The sequence below is a fragment of the Fukomys damarensis genome, unplaced genomic scaffold, assembly GCF_012274545.1.
Source record: "Fukomys damarensis isolate Sample0158 unplaced genomic scaffold, DMR_v1.0_HiC HiC_scaffold_16, whole genome shotgun sequence".
NCBI lineage: Eukaryota > Metazoa > Chordata > Mammalia > Rodentia > Bathyergidae > Fukomys > Fukomys damarensis.
Window position 1 is genome coordinate 82,012,873 of NW_022900928.1, and position 15,000 is coordinate 82,027,872.

General features: G+C 37.3%; 1 protein-coding gene across 1 annotated transcript in view; it reads right to left on the reverse strand.

Moving 5' to 3' along the window:
- Ncapd3 (non-SMC condensin II complex subunit D3) overlaps positions 1-15,000 on the reverse strand; it is a 65,500-nt gene that overhangs the window by 31,089 nt on the left and 19,411 nt on the right. The window contains exons 14-19 of the mRNA XM_010641936.2: positions 13,537-13,610; positions 12,884-13,018; positions 11,140-11,360; positions 923-1,114; positions 504-601; positions 296-411 (exon numbers count right to left, since the gene is read on the reverse strand). Of these exons, the coding sequence (XP_010640238.1) occupies positions 296-411; positions 504-601; positions 923-1,114; positions 11,140-11,360; positions 12,884-13,018; positions 13,537-13,610 (836 nt within the window). The remainder of the gene's footprint in view (positions 1-295; positions 412-503; positions 602-922; positions 1,115-11,139; positions 11,361-12,883; positions 13,019-13,536; positions 13,611-15,000) is intronic.

Genomic DNA, 15,000 nt, shown 5'->3' on the forward strand with positions numbered 1-15,000 from the left:
TTTTTTTTTTTTTTTTTTTTTTTGGTTTTTGTTACTGGGGATTGAACTTGGGTCCTTGCGCTTGCAAGTCAGGCCACCAAACCGCTGAGCTAAATCCCCAGCCCCAGTAAAGATCTTGTTTTGTCCGTTGTTATCCTGTGCCAGACGCTTGGTCAGGTGGTTGGAGGTCTGATCAGCTTCCAATAGGAGACTACACATCCATACACCCCTCATACTTCAAAGCCAGGTAACATGCCCAAGTACAAATACAAGTACAGATGGGTTAGAAACATCAGGGGAATGTGTATGGCCATACCTGTTCTTCCATCGGTGTCTTTGCAGATGCTCTACAAAGACTCTGCAAAGTATCAACAGCTGAACTGATCAACTCTAGAGACCACTGAAATCCATTCAGCTTACACTTGACAATATCTAAGAAGGAAGTCAAAACCTTATATTTTATATATAAACACACACACCGAAGCAAATGACTTTTTCAGAAACATTCTCCAATAAACACTCACCTGTCACCCTGTCCCGAGTGTTGTCTGGAAGATGCTTTGCAATATGCCCAATGACAGACAGTATATGTCCTAAGGTGTTTGAATTGGGATTCTGCTGACTAAAGACAGGGCAGGAGAAATGCCAAGACAGAATCAAATTAAACATTGTACTGCAGCAAAGTGCCTTTTCTTCTAGAGTGTCAATTCTGGAGGGAAGTGGGTAGGCAGAATGATTTCAGGGTCATGCTGTGGGACACTAAGGGACTTAATGGACAAAGGGTTAAGTGACCATGCTTAAAAGTGATTATTTTTTCATGTTTTTTATACCAGACTTTAAACAGACTTGCTGTACACAGCTATACAATAGTCCTTTTCCTCAAAATATGAGCTTTGTTTCCAACCTTTAGTGTCCACCAATGGGCTGTTATAATCATGCGAACCTGCTGATTTTCTCCCAGGACTGCATGATTTTGGTGTAGTCAAGCTTGGGTGAGGAGCCAGCAATCTTGGAGAGCAGCATCCAGGCAGGTGCAAAATGTTCCGTGCCAGTGTGAGATATTATATTGTTTATAAAAGTGGATGAGAATTTATCTTTCTTGGACCAGATATGAAAAGCCTTATTTAAATAGCGGCTGGAAAAAAAAAAAAAAAAAAAAGACAGGAAAGCAGAAATGTAACTATAAATACACAAAACTGCTCCAATCAGCCCTTTGCTGAAAGGGTATCAATTTTGCTGCTCCATGATTTCTCTGATACAGAAAGCACATACTCATAAGGCCTGACACCATCTAGGTGCCTTTAGTAAGAAGTATTTTCCCCTTACCAAATACTTACTTTTTAATGGAAAAGACAAAACTTCTTAATTCATTTCAGAATCTTATCTTTATCCCCTCCAAAATTTCAAACAAATACATGGGATAGGTTAGCATAACATATGTCCAAAGGTTACAGGGTTATAGTGACAAAAAATAGAAACATTGTCCTTTTTTTAGTCACAAGATTAGGGAGAAATGACATCTTAGCATTTAAATATGGTGAAAGTAAATGAGCTAAAATTCGCTATATCCTATTTCTTTTTTTTTTTTGGTACTAGGGATCAAACTCAAGCACACTGAGCTAAGTCCCCAGCCCCTGCTATATCCTATTAATACTACTCAGGAACAGATTTTCAGATGTTTTAGACTAAAAATTTAAAACATGTTCTGATATGTATTAAACTGTTTTTAAGACTATTTCTAGTTTTCTTTTCAAAGCAATTAAATCGTATAAATAACAAGACAATGCCATGTTACATATTAAAAAGAGAAAAAGACACTTCCACAATTCATTTTTCTTACACTGTTAGGAACACATCCATGTGCACACATGCACACACACACACACCCATGCACATGCAGACTTTCTTAAGAATATTCTCAAAGCATGCAGAAACATAACAAAATAAATATGTTATCCTAGTAAGCACATGTACATAAATGTTTTATGATTAAATTAGCTACTGATTAAAAATCTATGTCAAATTTTACCATAATTAGCTCACGTGATTCGTACCTGATATATATCCAAATATAAGACAATGCAATAAACATATTTTAAAATTTTTTTTCAGAGAGCCAGATAAAATATTGAAATTACAAGAAAACAATAGAATGGGCAAAAATTTCTCTCAAATTCTAGTTTTAAGTCTCAAGTTTGGCTCTTCTCTCACAACTTGCACTCCTCGACCCACCAAACAGACACTAGCAAGCCTTCTGCCCCATCCCTCAGTCAGCTCAATGCTGATCACAACCATTCTCCACCTTACCAGAATGCATTCCACAAAACACTGTCCAAATCTCCACTATGCTAGTAGGCAGTCCTCAGACCATTTTACTTGGCCTCTACTGGAGGTGTAGAATCTAGTCATTACCCTAAATCATCACCCTAAGTCATCCAACTCTTGCTTCTCTTCCATTTCCCCTCTCTAATCTTTTTCTGAGCACTCCCCCCCATGTTGGGGTGCAGGGATTGAACCCACAGCCTTCTGTATGAGCCACATGCCCAGTTTCTGTTCACTTTAAATGCTGGTTTTGAAAAGCTCACTTTTCATCCTCTTTATCTACAAACTGGCTCTGGGTGACCTCATTCATTACAGAGCTCCCCACTCATAGGTGACCACATATCCCAAACTGGACTTCCATCTCAGCCCTCCTACATGCATTCTCCACCTGCCTGACTTGTGCTTTCAATGGCATATGAAAGAGTAATTTTTCTTAGACTCTCTGGTGTCTTCAGGCCTCTGAGCCTTTGCATGCTATTTTCTGCCTCAATAGTCTCACTATTATGGCTCCCTCGCTGATTCCTACATATTCTCCAATATTCAGCTCATGCACTTAGGAAAGCCATTTGCTATGGTTTGGATATGATCTGTTTATATCCTCCAAGTTTTGTGTGCAGGAAGTGTGGTCCCACTGTGGCAGTGTTGAGGGAGGTAGAACCTTCAGATGAAGCCTAGTGGAAGGTATGAGGTCATGGGCACCACCCTTCAGACGGGCCCCTTGTAGTTAAAGTTAGTTCTCATGAGTAAGCCTGACCCTGGAACTCTCTGGCTTCTTGTCCCCATACAGTGATCTTTCCTATGCCTGTCTCTGCCATTATGACACCACACACTAGAGGAAGGCCCTCATCAGAGGCTGAACCAGCTGGGCAACCTGATCTTGGACTAAGAGCTTCCAAAACCATAAGCTGAATAAACCTCATTTCTTCCTAAGATATCCTGCCTCAAGTATTTTCTTATGGCAAGAGAAGTTGGACTAGGATATCATTCTAAAGAAGAGAAACGAGGGGGAGAAAAAAATAGAAGAGAAATAAGTCACCAAAATGCTAAATGCTACCTGCTCTTTCTTCCTCCATGCTTCTAACTTTCTATTTTATTATAACAAAATTTCCACTAGACTGAAAGCAAACTGAGTAGAACAGGTGTCCTAATGCTGCAATCTCCAACCAAAAATGAGGTACTCCAACTATAATTATTTATAACTCCTCTTCCATTTCTTTCCATCTCAAGCTCAATCTGATTCTACACCTGCCATTTGTCAGGCAACTCTGAAGAATTCTCCCTTTCTCCATTTGCACCTTAACTCAGCTCCTCATTGTCTTTGACTTCAATTATTGTAACAGTAGCCCATGTTCTCAGACTCCAGTTCTGTCCTCTTGGTTACCAGACACAAGACCATTCTCAAAACTCCTTAAATACAAAATCTGGAATTTCTCCTTTAATTCGATCAGCAGCCTCCCCTGGCAACGTGCTTTTAATAATCGAACTTGCTGGCGTGCTGCACCATAATTCTCCACCTTCCCCTGGGGCCCAGCCACACAGGCAGTGTCACACCAGCCTAGGTTGCAATGCAGCGCTGGCACAGTGCACGTTACCATATCCATCTGGGTCTATTTTTTCCATGAGTTATTCTGCTCCTTATCGTTCTGAAGATTCAATTCAAAGGTCACCTATTCTGTGAAGTTCTCTCTCCAGGAAGATTTCTTGATATTCTAGTAATATTGTTTTTTTAATAAAGCTTAACATTTTGTTTTCAAATGTTTACTGAACTCTTTATTCTACTAATATCACTGCTCTCAATAGCATTTTTGCTTTTTAAAACTGACTTCTTATTCAGTGGTTCTCACATCTTTTTCATATCAGATCTCCTTTAAATTCTTTTTTCTTTTTCTTTTGGTAGTGCTGGGCCTTGAGCATGCTACGCAAGCATTCTACCAAGAAAGCATATCCCTAACCCAGAACCCCATTAAATTTTCAAAAATTTCTGACCATCCCAATGAACTTTTGACTTTATAGATTATATCTACCAACGTTTGCAATTGATTTAAAAATACTTATTTAATTCATTGAAAAGAAATTAGATTTCAAATAAATAATAGTTTTACCAAAAATTAAGTCTTTTCTACAACAAACTTTGTAAGAGTGTTGTATACTGTTGTGTACCTTTGTAGATGTCTAAGGACTAGAAGAACCAGGAGATGGAGTGTTTTCATATCTGCTCCTGTACTCAGTGTCTTCTAGTGTCATCATATAGCTTTTGGAAAATTCCAGTGTACTATCATGAAAGAATGAGAGTGAAATGTGGCTAACATATCTTAGTATTATGATTAAAGAGTCAGATTTCATAAGCCCTTTATACCAGCCCTACTACCCTAGCCTATGCCCTACACTAGTTCTTCCAAGTCTTTATACTCCAGGTCCCCAAGTTTACCTTCTCCTTCCTCACTTTGGGCAAGTGATCTTAATGGCTACTTTAATGAGGAAAGGAAAACTGGCAAGCTCTAGTCTTCATACTATTAACTCTCCTGTGGTTTCTGAACTCACCTTTGAGTCCTTTTATCTTTGACATTCCCTAACCCTAGTTTATAAACATACTATTCTTTTCCAAAAGCTTTCATTAAATTAAATAACACCCATCTTTCATTCACCCACAGGTGTTTACTCTTACTGAAAATGGGGAGGGAGGAGCCTATGGAGGATGCTACGACACTTCTAAAATGTAAGATGCACCTTAATTCCAGATGTTAAAATGTGTTAGATTGATGAAATGCAGTAAGTCAGGCCAGGAGGGAAGGCAGCAAGGGAGGGAAGTACAGGAAATCTAAAAGGTCGAGTAAGAGCACTCAAGTCTGGGAAGGGTAAAAGAGCATTTTATGGAAAGAGAAGGCCATGCTCAAGACATGTGGTTGCAAGAGGGTGCGAGGGTGTGGGGAGCAGGCTGCAGTTGGTGGGCACAGAACTCACAAGGGGAAATGTGAAGCAAAGATGAGGAATAGATATGACAGTGAACATTTTATGAAGCTTCCTGAAGGTATCATGGCAGAGAAAGGTCACTGGGTAGAGGGAAGTTGGACAGGAGAGCCAGGGAGCTGGGGGCAGGGAGAAAGTAACACATTTTCAGGAATGGAAAAGGATATATGTTTTATCTTGAGATGTATACTGCTAGACTCTGAAAATTTACACTCTCACAAAGTAAAAATTCCATTTCCTCAAATTCTCAATACTTGGTTAGAGTGTAAAATGTAAAGTTTCCCATTTTGTCAAACTGAAATTTATTGTTTTAATTTGAACTTCTTTGGCTGTTAGAGAAATTTAGCATTAGATTCAGTATCTATTTTTATTTATTGTTTATTTGTTTCAGTTTTTACAAACTTTTTTTGTGTAATCTATTTTTCTATTGAGGAGTTCATCTTTTCCTTACTAATTTATAAAAGGATAGTACAATGTGATAAAAAATACAGTGCATGTTCCAGTTAAAAAAAATTATTACAATTGGGGATATAGCTCAGCAGCACTACACCTGCCTGGCAAGTGCAAGATTCTGAGTCTGATTCCCAGAACTGGAAAAAAAAATGTATTTTAATAAGACACATGATACTGAATAGTTTCCCTGGTGTGAATAATCTGCAACAATGCATAAGATTCTAATAAGATTACTGACATTTAGAAATGGAAAGAAAGGAGCTAAAGGTGTAGGGAAGGTGGGATGGGTAGGGGAAGAGTAAAAAGGGAAAAGAAAAAAATGTGAGAAAATGAAAAGATGAAAATTAAGTGTTTGTAGATGGGGAGGGGAGGAGGGGGTGAAGGGAGGGCAGAGGTAAGGGGAAAAAATGAGAATCAAGACTTGTCATGTAGAGGTACAAGATCCCAACAATGAATGTAACTGTACTGTATCCCTAAAATGTACCAATAAACTCAATTAAAGCTGAAAAAAAAATAAAAAATAAAAAATAAATTAAAAAAATAAAAAATAAGACACATGACATTAATTCCCATTAAAATACTCCCCCTTGCTTCAAATATACTTAGCTCTTCATTCTTCCCACTTTCTGAAGCAGTTCTAAAAGTCCTTTTTCACTGTACTGTCATAGCTGCCTTGACATCCTGAAATGATTCAAAATATTTACCTTCATGGTTATTTGGACTTTGGGGAAGAGCCAGAAATCACATTGTGCCAGATCCAGTGAATAAGGTAGTGGGGACACTATAATGTCTTCATGAACCTGCTCTCCACTGGATGACACTTGGTAGCAGCACTACTCTGATTATACCCAGTGAAGACACTCAGGAAAGAGGACTTGCAGAACTGCTTCAAAAAGTGGCAAGAACAATGGGGTGAGTGTAAATGAAGCAAGGGAGGGGGTATCCCAAGAAGAATTAATGGCAATGTGTCCTTTACTACAATAAATATTTAAAAACGTAAACATTTGCCATATATTTTGATATACCTCATAAATACAGAACATTACTCTTTATCACTTTTTGTTTTTTCCAACTCGTTTTTTGTTTTAATTTTTAGTGTTGTCTTAGTCTTTTTTTTTGGGGGGGTGCCCTTCTATAACAATACCTGAGACTAGATAATTTATACATAATAGGAATGGACTACTCACAGTTCCAGAAGCTGCGAAGTCTAACGATAAGGCACCAGCATAACAAGTGTCTGCATGAGGCTGCTCTATGCTTCCAAGGTACTGCCCTATGCCCTACGTGCTGCATATTCACTGGCAGAAGGGGCAAGAAAGAGCCCACTCATGAAAGCCCTTACATCATGACACTAATCCTTTCATGAAGGTGGAGCCCTCATGGTCTAACCGGCCTACTTCCTGGTACTGTTACAATGGCCATTAAATTTCAACACAAGCTTTGGAGGGGACAAATATTAAATCACAGCAGGTGTTGATAATCGTCATTCAAGCAAGCAGTCAACTGAGGCACTACAATATGCCAGGTAATGTGTTTGCTTAGGCTTCTTTTCTGTGAAAAGAAAATTTAACCTTTTCTCTTTAGAAGCTCCTCAGGAGGCTGAGAAAATTGCTGCAAGATCAAAGGCAGCCTGGGCGAGTTCAAGGCCAGCTTGAACTACCATCTCAAAAACAAACAAACAAAAAAGAATAAACAACAACAAAAAATCATGTTGTGGCTAAATTATATTCCTAAGCCAGATAACCTTAGAATGTGACTGCATTTGCAGACAAGGCCTATAAAAAATGACGAAATTAAAATTAAATGTTTGGGTGGGCCCCAATACAATTTGACAGGTGAATGGATCAGAAGAAATGTGGGTACACAGATGGCAGGCCACAGAAGGGCAGAACAAGATGGCAGCCATCTCTAGGTCAGACAAAGGTGTGAAGAGAAACTGAGGTTGCCGGGGCCTCAATCTCAGACTTCCAACCTCCAGAACTGTGAGAAATAAATAGCTGTTACTTACCAATACAAGGGATTATATCAATTAAAGCTTTATATTTAAAAAAAATTAGAGAACTGTACCCCTTTTAATAAAAGAACTACTACATTCTGCACATTTTACAAATCTGTAAATGCCTACAGCTGTACCATCCATTGCACGGATAATACTGTCCATCTGTGCCTTCTCTTTCCTTTTGCAAAATCTTGAACTTTGTCTTTCCTACTAAACTTTCTGAAGACTAAGTTTCCCCCTTGTATCCAGTTTTGTAATATCTATGTCTAACTCTAGAAATAACAACTACCATAAGAATACCTCAGTAAACGGATTTAACAGTGATTTACATATAAACAGAGAAAGTCAAAGGGCTCGGGATATAGCTCAGTGGCTTGCCTTGTATGTATGAAGCCCTGGTTACAATTCTCAGTAGTACAGAAGAAGGAGGGAGAGAAGGAGAGAGGAAGGGGCAGAGATAGGAAGGAGAGGGAGAATAGGAAAAAGAGGACGGCGGGGGGGCCAAGGTATTAACCCAACCTTTCCAGGAAATATCCTTGGATCCCCACGCTTACTGAAAATCCTTGTATGCTTGCTACAGACTTGCTCCCCCATTTGACACCCATTTAATAAATATTACCTGGGTGACTGTACTCTTGATCGGTTGGTCACTGTTTTGCCCCACCTCATGCCCACCTTTTCCACTGGGTCTTATACTTTAGTCCCATTTTGTACCAGCCTCACCACATGACAATGCTGTATAAAACACCTTTGAGAAGTGGGGTGGGCGGGCAATCCACTTTCCAGTCCCTCTTCTGTCTCTTTTAGACAGAAGCTATCTTTCTCTCAATAAATATTTCTTACCCTTTAAAGAAAAAAAAAAAGGAGGAAAGAAAGAAAAGAAAAGTAGGCAAGAATAAATAACGCTGAAAAATTATGCAGGGGTAGAAGAGCACAAGACTTATTCTAATGGCTGGGCAAACCTAAAAAGCCACAATAATTAAATCTGTGATACGATACAGAGGAACAAAAAGGTAAAAAGAGTAAAAGAATAGAGAATTCTGCACTAGAATTATGAACACTGTCATAATGCAAAGGAGCAAAAAAAAAAAAAAAAAAAAAAAAAAATACTAAAAAAAAAAAAAAAAGAAAAAAAAAAAAAAAAAAAAAAAAAAAAAAAAAAGGATAACGCTGCAAAGCAGTGAATAAAAGATTATCTTTTAAATTAGCATTGTTAGATTGATTGCGTTATTTATTTAGAAAAACATCAAATTTGATCCCTAACTAGTATAGTGCCCAAAAGTCAAAGGCAGAGAATAGTGAAAAGGAAAAAAAAAAAGCAAATTTCTAGGAGATTATGTAGAATATTTACATGATCCTGAGGTTAAAATTTTTTTTCTTAAAATACATTAACCATAAAGAAAACCACTGACAAACTAACCTTATCAAAAAACACCATTAAGATTTCATCCCCCAAACAGCAAAACAACAAAAATAAAATAAAAACAGAAACAAAACCCCCACACCATTTAGGGGTTGGGTTTGATAGAGCTTATGCTTAGTAATGTGTAAGGCCTTGATTCCCACCACCAAAAACAAAAAACAAGAAGATAAAGTAAAATCCAGGACAAGAGAGATGAAGAGATAATTCACAAATGTGAATATCTAAATGCTAATCCATGTATGAAAAATGGCTCGATTTTGCTAGTCAACATGGAATATAAATTAAAGCCACAATGAAACAGCACTATGCCTTTGCCAAAATGGCTAACAAAAGACAATACAAAATACTGGCCAAGATATGGAGCAGCTGGAACTCTCACATACTGCTAGTAAGAAGGCAAACTGCTGTGACACTTGAGATAACATCTAGCAGTATTTATTCAGGTGAATAAAAACATACTCAGCAATAGGTATACACCCAAGAGATATGCTACAAGTTATATGCATGAATATGTACACACACATAAATAACGGTCAAAAACTGGAAGCAATCTAGTTTATCTACTGACGTTTGAATGGACAGTGGTTCAGTCAGGTCACGCCTATGTGTGTGCATGTACAGCAATGAATGGGCTACTACAGCTGTATATAACATAACCTGAACACATCTCACATTATGCTTGGTAAAATTAGTCATGACTCACAAAAGCGTAGATACCACAAAATTTCATTTATATAAAGTTCAAGAATTAAAATGAATAGTTGAAGAACACAGGAAAGCAGCATGGGAATGCCAAAATGATAAGAGTACCTATAGGTGAGGGAAGGGAAGGAGACTGACAGGATGGTATGAAAATACTTCCTGGGCCCAGCTATGTTCTATATTGTTGTTAACACAGGTAGTGATTACATGGATATGTTTTTTGGTAGTATTTATTAATTTTATGGTTTTCTCACTTTTCTGAGCATAGTACACTTTAATATAGAAGTTTAAAAAACAAACAACAACAACAAAAAACACCTTCCCAAAAGTTATTATGAGCTACTAAGGCCCTCTGCTATTTTTATGAAAAATGGGTCCTACCTTTTGTCACTCTATCATGAAGCTTTAATATTTCGAGTGTGCATAATGTGGTATCCCTACAAAATAGTCAATTCTGTTGCTGGTGAAATCCTTCCCTTCTTAGAACCTCAGCAAACATACAGTTGATATAGAGAACATATTTACTGAGTAAATACATTTTCAGCCAGCGTTTTAATACCAAAGGGATCTTGAGAAATCACATAATCTATCTGGCTGCTCTTGCAAATGAGGAAAATGTGGCCCAGGGTAAAGTTATTTGCCAATGCCATCGAGTGGTATTTTATAACACTAAATCTATTATTCTTTCTGTTGTATAATTCTTTCGGAACTATATGTAAAAAGTAGAGAGGGCTGGGGATTTAGCTCAGTGGTTCTGGCGCCTGCCTCGCAAGCACAAGGACCTGAGTTGGATCCCTGATACCCCCGCCAAAAATAGAGAAATGTCTCTTGTATGACAAAAGAAATGTAAGAAAAAGAAAAAGGCAGCCAAGATAGTTCATTCACTGTACACAGTATGCATTAAATAAATGTTATCAAATCCACCAATCCAATAAAATGTGACAAGAAGTTTTAATTTGCACAGACAAGAAAGTTATCTTTCACAATAACCAGCACTGGGAAAAGGGGATGCTGATTCGTCTTATCCACCAGTGTTTTATACTATGTATCAAGATACCAGCCTAAAACTGGAAAGGAGTTGGAGGAAAACAAAGGAAGTGATTAAAGCTGCCACAAAAACAATCATCACAAAAATGCTAAGAGATATGAAGTAGGTCAAAAGAAGAAGAGACCAAGACTGTGTCTTCACATACACTATGTAATTTGGAAAGGTGATTTTCTAAGATCAGTAGAAAAGTTTACTATAAAGAAGCTAGTGGCCTTTATAGGAAAAAAAGTCACATGGTTCACATACCTCAGTCCCTGGCCTTCTGTAGTGAGGAGGGCAAGGAGAGCCCAAGCAAGCACCTGGCTGTCATCCTCTCTGTGAAATTTACTGTAATGCTTGATGTTTTGCAGCAATAGTTGGTCCAAGTACTCCAGCGCCTTCTCTTGAACTGTGCTCTCACAGTCCATCACCACAGGGATGACACCCATCAGCCAGGCCTTCTGAATTGGCACACATCTGGGCTGGGCCTGCAGATTGGGATATTATGATGTCAAAAGGTCTGAACACAATCTAAATACAAAAAAGTCCAAATAACAGTCAGTGAAGTAGTTAGGAACATTTTGAGAGATATGTTAAAATTATCACACCTATATGGCTAGCGGACTTTGCCTGCCTGAAGCCTTGGGTATGATCCCTAACACACCACTATCAATCCCCTAAAAAAACAGAAAGGAAAAAAAAAAAAAAACCTATGATCTATGAATGCAAACACAATATAACATGAAAAAAAATCAATATCCATAAAACACAAAAACAAAGTTAATCTCTAGGTTATCACAAATCTGTGCACGTTGAAATCTTAAACTTATACGTTAAAAACATTATTTCATCATTATAAAAATGTAATGCAGTACATTTTTGGTCATTCAAAAACCAAGAACAAATAATGTTTATCTCAAAGAATAATTAGGATGTTGAAAGTCAAAATACACATCGCTTACTGCCATCTCTCATGAAATAGGAAATAAATATGCTTTTCAAATTCTTTAACAGCTAATTAGTTGGGGTCCAGGGATTTAGCTCAGTGGTTCTGCCACCTGCCTTGCAAATGCAAGGACCCGAGTTCAATCCCTGGTAACCACCGCCCCCCAAAAATCAAATAGCTAATAAGTTGGCAGAAATAAATTATATATAGTATTAGTGAATTGTCCCTTTTGGTACTAACCTCCATACATGAGTATAAATCTTAATTGACAGCAATTAATCTAGGACTATAGCTTAACCAAACTAATTTTTAAATTTCTTTTTCTAAGATTTCAGATGAAATTAAGAAAAGACATTAGCACTGTTTAGTATTAGTTCTGAATTACATTTACTAGAAAGTGTAGTCTATCACATGTAATTGAAGGACATCTCTTCCCTTACACTGTACAGTACTACAGCAGATGTCACTTTGACATTTATCAACAGGTAATTATGTATTATACATAATTTACTGTTTTTTCCTTTTTGGTGCCGAGGCATGCTGTAATGATTCATCTTGACTATGATGGTTCCACTTGCATGGATTGACAAACACCTAGAAAATTAGTAAAACACACTGGTGGATGTGTTTGTGAGGGTGTTTCCAGAGATATTTGGCATGTGACACAGAGAACTGAGGTGGTATACCCATCCTAACGATGGGTAGCACCCCAGATGAAACAAAAGCAGGAGGAAGCCCATCAGCAGAGGTGAAAGCCTGTGCTCCTCTCTCTTTTCCTTCTCCCTTCCTTTTTCCCTGACTGCCATGAGGTAAGCAGTTTTCCTCTGCTACACCTTCTGCCACAAAAGCAACAAAAAGCAATGAGCATAAAAGCAACAAAGCTGGCTGACCATGTACTAAAATCTGTGGAACCATGAGCCAAAATAAATTTTATCTCCTCTAAAATGTTTTTCTCCAGTATATGCCACAGCAATGGAAAGCTGACTAACTTATATATGCTCCAGTCCCAGACTTACTTTTGACACAAGATACCATATAATAGATATAAAACACCTTTCCTCTCACCATAAGAAGTTCAGTGAGAGATTGCACAGCCTGCTTCCGGACAGATACAGCAGGATCCCGACAGTGGTCCTGCAGAATTGTCAGGTCTTCCTCCATACCCAAGATGTCACAGTGTTTCAAGATACTCACTAACACCTAAAGGCATACATACAACAGGAAGTGGTGACTAGAGAGCCATAAATACAGAAAGATCCAAAGCCAGCTAAGGAATACTTCAAGTCTGTGGTTCTCAACTTACCATGTGTCAGGCATCCGTACTCCTCCCTATAATACCCCATATTTTGGAATCAGATGAAAGCTAAGGCCTTTCTCCAGAGAAAGTTTAACATTTCGTGTAAACAAATATTTAAAACCAATTCTACAAAGCTACTGAAATTCATTGTTAGTCCCCAGATTAAGAATCTAAACAAAATAGATTACATTTATAAGTTTGTGATTCTTAAAAAGCCAGCATCCTAATAGGAAACTTAAAAAAAAGAAAATGCTTTCAGGTCACTTGTACAATGTATGTATAAAAGGACTAGTCAACTATGAAAAGCAAATTAAGTCCAAGTGAGGTTCAAGCAACTATGGAGTTAGGATTTAGAAAATATTTCCAAGTTTTCAGTGCTTAAAAATAAAGTACATTTAAGAGTGTGTACAAGAGCTCCCACCTGGAGTGCCGACTTCCTGACGTTGGTCTTCTCATCCCTGATTCTCTTTCTTAGCATTGCCATGACACATCTTTCTGTTGAAGGAATGCCAAAGAATCACCACAGTCTGAGGAAGACCAGAGAGCTAACATGCCACCACATAATACAAAGAAAACACTACTCTTAAAAGACTAACTCATTAGCTTGTTTTAAATCCTAAGAAGTAAGAGCATGAAAAAGTATTGAAAAAGAACAAAATCTGAATGGTGGGTATTTACTATAAAAAACATCAGTTTTGGAATACTAAAAATTTCATTTTAAATGAATTATTTAGCTCTTCTTTTTTGTTCAGCTGCAAATAAGAATATCTAACCTACAGGGTTGTTTTGAAGATTTGATAAGCTATGTAACAGCGGCCTTTAAAAGTCCACTGAAAGGCCTTTTTATATACATATCAACAAAGACTCCAGACCTTTTCTTATGTGGGTTACAATAATGAAAGACTGACAAATTTAAAATGAGAATTGAAAAAAAATTTAGTAATTAATTTTAAAATAGCAAGACATGTTACCATTTATTAACTTCTTAAAGTAAAAAAGAACTACTACATTTTCCAAAACAAAACAAAAGACACCAAAAAAGTGGTACTGCTTTTCATTTTTGTAAACTCTTTAGTGCCAGGCTTTAGTGTTGCAATTTCATGGGACCTCAGTAAAACTCCAATTCACAAATGGAGAAGGTCAGGGTGGGAAAGGAATGATGTCCTGATGTTACTATGAACACATGGTCGCACCAAGGGCTTGGAGTAGTTCAAGGTCACACAATCACACTTTAGGAACTGCCAATTTGTAAAAAAATCACCTTAAAAAAAACAAGAGAATGGAAAATGACAGAGAAAAACAATGAAAACAAAAGTAGGCTCCTTGAAAAGATGTCAATTAACAAACCTTTAGATAGAATGTCCAAAAAAATAAGATGCAAATATCAGGAATGAAAGAGGAGACATTACTATCAACTTTACATAAATAAAAAGGATTATAAAGTAAATACTAAGATCAATTTTATGCCAAGGAATCAAGAACCCTACATGAAATGGACACATTTCTAGAAAGATACAAACTGCAAAGCTGGCTTCAAAAGAAACTGGTAATCAAAAAACCTCATATCACACACACACACACACACAAAAGCCAAAGACCAGATGTTTTTACAGAAGAATACTACCAAAAATGAGTACTAACTCTTCACAAACTCTTTCAAAAAACAGAAGAGAATACGCTTCCCAATTTACAACAATGGGTCAATATTACCATGACAGCAAAACCAATGACCTCTCAATAAAAAATTAATAATCCCTTATGAATATAGATACCAATATTCTCAATAAAATACGAGTAAATCAAATCAAGCATGATATAAAGAGGGTTATACACCATGCTTAGAAATTATCCATGTAAGGAAATGTTGAATCTATATGTGAATATT